Genomic DNA, 5,000 nt, shown 5'->3' with positions numbered 1-5,000 from the left:
CTGACTCAGTCTGTTTGGTCGGTTCCGATTACCTCCCATGGATGCGAAAACCTATATGACCGTTTTTCTTTATTTTTCTCTCTGTTAATTCACCAGAGGCTATGTAACATGTGTTACAGAATTGCACCAGTGTAAGGGTTAATTGTCCCATGTAAAAAGGTGGCTAGATCGAAGATGATGAGCAAATTGTTTTCATGGGAAAGACTCGACTGTGCATTTCACGGTATGCCCCTTTGAGCATAGTACATGAAAATACAAAATAGTTCTAAATATATATAACCATAGTCAAATCAATTGTTCGTTTAGTGCAAGCTGAAAGCCCCTTTCAACATCACAAGGTCATCATGAGGCGTACAGTACCAGTACAGTGTCATCGTGAGGCGTACAGTACCAGTACAGTGTCATCGTGAGGCGTACAGTACCAGTACAGTGTCATCGTGAGGCGTACAGTACCAGTACAGTGTCATCGTGAGGCGTACAGTACCAGTACAGTGTCATCGTGAGGCGTACAGTACCAGTACAGTGTCATCGTGAGGCGTACAGTACCAGTACAGTGTCATCGTGAGGCGTACAGTACCAGTACAGTGCCATCGTGAGGCGTACAGTACCAGTACAGTGTCATCGTGAGGCGTACAGTACCAGTACAGTGTCATCGTGAGGCGTACAGTACCAGTACAGTGGAACCCCCCTTTATAGACTTTCAAAAATGAAAGAAAATGAGGTTTTAAAAAAGAAGGAATCTTAAAACAGGGGTTAATTAACAGATATTATGACCAGAGAGTCTGAGAAAACAAGGTCTTAAAAAGGAGGAAGTCCTAAATGGGGGGGTGGGGGGGGGGTGGGGTGGTCGTCTTAAAAGGGGAGTTCCACTGTGCAACAATCGAGGACATGACTATGTTGTTGAAGCTTGAGACAGAGCAGGACAAGGCATTGCAGCCACTGACTGACCTGCAGGACCCGGATGGCCTGGTCGAGGACAGACTTGGTGTCGGTGTTGTAGTCGGTGGAGGGCAGAGGCAGCTGGCTGAAGTGGGCCTGTAGCAGCAGGTTGGTCTTGGTGTGGGCAGAGTCGAACGAGTGCCGGTTCACCTCCAGTGGAAGCTTGGTCGCCAGGTCGCTGAAAGTCAAGGAAAAGAAGGGAGAAAATGATGAGTTAAGGTGGGATATTTGGTTTCCTATATACTGAATTTGACACACACACACACACACACAAACACACACACACACACACACACACACACACACACACACACACACACTTCACCACAATAACAGCAACAAGGGATAGCTATAGATAGAAACATGGTGGGTGAAATAGGGTGGGGCAATGGGATGCCTTTACTGTTGTAAAAGGGTCATTCTCCAGAGCTATGTACCAAGGGAAACCATGTTACGAAGTTGACATTTCTTTACTTAAATGAGACATGTTAACCATACACATTGATTTCAATAATAAATACTGGTTCCATGTTTATCCTGGGCCTGCAGAGAAAGATTTAGAAATACTTGCACATTTTGTCTGTCTACGTTCAGTAAGTTCGAAGGGTTTTAAAGTACGTCAACTTCGTAACATGGAACTCAATAGTTGTGACATGGATTTGAACACTAACAAATGAAGAAAAAAAAATTAAAATAATATATACTATTTTTTATATTTAGTCAAGTTTTGACTAAATATTTTAACATCGAGGGGGAATCGAAACGAGGGTCGTGGTGTATGTGCGTGTGTGTGTGTGTGTGTGTGTGTGTGTCTGTGTGTGTGTGTGTGTAGAGCGATTCAGACTAAACTACTGGACCGATCTTTATGAAATTTGACATGAGAGTTCCTGGGTATGAAATCCCCGAACGTTTTTTTCATTTTTTTTGATAAATGTCTTTGATGACGTCATATCCGGCTTTTCGTGAAAGTTGAGTGTCACGCCCTCATTTTTCAACCAAATTGGTTGAAATTTTGGTCAAGTAATGTTCGACGAAGCCCGGACTTCGGTATTGCATTTCAGCTTGGTGGCTTAAAAATTAATTAATGACTTTGGTCATTAAAAATCTGAAAATTGTAAAAAAAAATAAAAATTTATCAAACGATCCAAATTTACGTTTATCTTATTCTCCATCATTTGCTGATTCCAAAAACATATAAATATGTTATATTCCGATTAAAAACAAGCTCTGAAAATTAAATATATAAAAATTATTATCAAAATGTTTTTTTCGAAATCAATTTAAAAACACTTTCATCTTATTCCTTGTCGGTTCCTGATTCCAAAAACATATACATATGATATGTTTGGATTAAAAACACGCTCAGAAAGTTAAAACGAAGAGAGGTACAGAAAAGCGTGCTATCCTTCTCAGCGCAAGTACTACCCCGCTCTTCTTGTCAATTTCACTGCCTTTGCCGTGCGCGGTGGACTGACGATGCTACGGTCTTGCTGCGTTGCATTGCGTTCAGTTTCATTCTGTGAGTTCGACAGCTACTTGACTAAATATAGTATTTTCGCCTTACGCGACTTGTTTGTGTTGCATGACTCTCTGCATCATCTTCTACCTGGAGTAAAACTGAAAAAAGTCAAGAGAATACATTCTAGTTACCATTTAATATACGTTAAAATTATTTCAAGGACTGAAAATGCAAGTCACAAAATGGTACCCAGCACTGGAGAATACCCCACATACTGACCTGTTTAACCCATCTTCATTGTGTCTGACTGGTAGCTGAGCAAACTCCGTGGCATTCTGCAGTGACAACAAAAGGCAGTTAAACTAGGGTAGTATTGATACACATGAACAGGAACAAGGAAAAGGAAAGGAAAGGAAAGGTGGCACCAAACAATCAGTATCGAGACTTAAATGTAGCCATGGGAGACTACTATGTATATACCCCTTCAACACGCCCAGTGGTTACCTCCCTTCCCATCCAGTTGACAACCCCGCAGGTGCTCATGCATGCTGGGCTATTTATTCATGGAGTATATCGAATGATTTCAAGATCTTAGTTCTGAAGCAATTTATATTCCTGACCACATGGAGTGTATCGAATGATTTCAAGATCTTAGTTCTGAAGCAATTTATATTCCTAGATCCTGAACACATGGAGTGTATCGAATGATTTCAAGATCTTAGTTCTGAAGCAATTTATATTCCTGACCACATGGAGAGTATCGAATGATTTCAAGATCTTAGTTCTGAAGCAATTTATATTCCTGACCACATGGAGTGTATCGAATGATTTCAAGATCTTAGTTCTGAAGCAATTTATATTCCTGACCACATGGAGTGTATCGAATGATTTCAAGATCTTAATTCTGAAGCAATTTATATTCCTGACCACATGGAGTGTATCGAATGATTTCAAGATCTTAGTTCTGAAGCAATTTATATCCCTGAACACATGGAGTGTATCGAATGATTTCAAGATCTTAGTTCTGAAGCAATTTATATTCCTGAACACATGGAGTGTATCGAATGATTTCAAGATCTTAGTTCTGAAGCAATTTATATTCCAGAACACATGGAGTGTATCAAATGATTTCAAGATCTTAGTTCTGAAGCAATTTATATTCCTGAACACATGGAGTGTATCGAATGATTTCAAGATCTTAGTTCTGAAGCAATTTATATTCCTGACCACATGGAGTGTATCGAATGATTTCAAGATCTTAGTTCTGAAGCATCTTTCTTTCTTTCTTTATTTGGTGTTTAACGTCGTTTTCAACCACGAAGGTTATATCGCGACGGAGTTCTGAAGCAATTTATATTCCTGAACACATGGAGTGTATCAAATGATTTCAAGATCTTAGTTCTGAAGCAATTTATATTCCAGAACACATAAGATAATTGAGCAGTTAACACCACTGAGCTTGACATTGTGAATGCTTTTATTGTTTTCCAGCGTGCAGATACAGAAGTGCAGAAGCGGGTTAGGGGGAAGAATTTACCCGATGCTCCCCAGCATGTCGTAAGAGGCGACTAACGGATTCTGTTTCTCCTTTTACCCTTGTTAAGTGTTTCTTGTATAGAATATAGTCAATGTTTGTAAAGATTTTAGTCAAGCAGTATGTAAGAAATGTTAAGTCCTTTGTACTGGAAACTTGCATTCTCCCAGTAAGGTCATATATTGTACTACGTTGCAAGCCCCTGGAGCAATTTTTTGATTAGTGCTTTTGTGAAAAAGAAACAATTGACAAGTGGCTCTATCCCATCTCCCCCCTTTCCCCGTCGCGATATAACCTTGAACGGTTGAAAACGACGTTAAACACCAAATAAAGAATAACAGAAAGATGGAGCATGCTTTGGTCTCACACACAGCTTCAAGGCACAGTCCTTCCAGTAGAAACAGTAGTTCAGCTCACCATCTTAGATCTAGCCAGGCTTTTACAACGGATGAGACCATCCTTTCAATTGGTCCCATACCGAAAATCAACACCCTGGTATGACTGCTTGCTGTTTGTGTCTTGACATTATTTCATGAATTAATTTCTGAAAAAGCCACTGATGTCAATTACGTAACAAAATCAAAGAAACATTCCCACCGCGACCAGAGAGCACCCAAACATGGATTTTGGTATGTGACCAAGTGGAGGGATGGTCTTATCCCATGTGAAAGCCTGTCTAGATCTGGGATGGTGAGCCGCACTGTTAAAATCGGAAGAACTGAGCCCTTCAAGGGTGTCATTTCAAAACTAACAAAGTTAACCTTTTCAGCTGCCATTATGCCAGAAATCTGCTTCCTTTATTTCATCTGCCTTTACACTAGACATTTAGGGTTTTTTGCCTCTATGCTACGCATTCTCTTTTCATTCGAATATATAATTATACCTGCCTTAATATTATAAATTCGTTTTCCTTACAGATATCATTCTATCTTAAATTCTTGATGTTAGAAATCTACTTCTCCGCCAGATTAGTTCTATATTTTGGCCCTAAAAACACTCGCACGCACGCACGCACGCACGCACGCACGCACGCACGCACGCACGCACACACACACACACACACACACA

The 5,000-nt window shown here is 40.2% G+C and overlaps 1 protein-coding gene across 1 annotated transcript in view; it reads right to left on the bottom strand.

Annotated features, from left to right (window-relative positions):
* LOC138963048 (activating signal cointegrator 1 complex subunit 3-like) overlaps positions 1 to 5,000 on the bottom strand; it is a gene marked incomplete in the record, with an annotated part of 184,999 nt that overhangs the window by 6,074 nt on the left and 173,925 nt on the right. Inside the window, 2 exon segments of the mRNA XM_070335040.1 lie at positions 949 to 1,117; positions 2,678 to 2,733. Coding sequence (XP_070191141.1) covers positions 949 to 1,117; positions 2,678 to 2,733 — 225 coding nt within the window.

The sequence above is a fragment of the Littorina saxatilis genome, linkage group LG3, assembly GCF_037325665.1.
Source record: "Littorina saxatilis isolate snail1 linkage group LG3, US_GU_Lsax_2.0, whole genome shotgun sequence".
Lineage (NCBI taxonomy): Eukaryota > Metazoa > Mollusca > Gastropoda > Littorinimorpha > Littorinidae > Littorina > Littorina saxatilis.
Note: the sequence above shows the minus strand (reverse complement) of the source record. Positions and strands in the feature narration are given on the sequence as shown.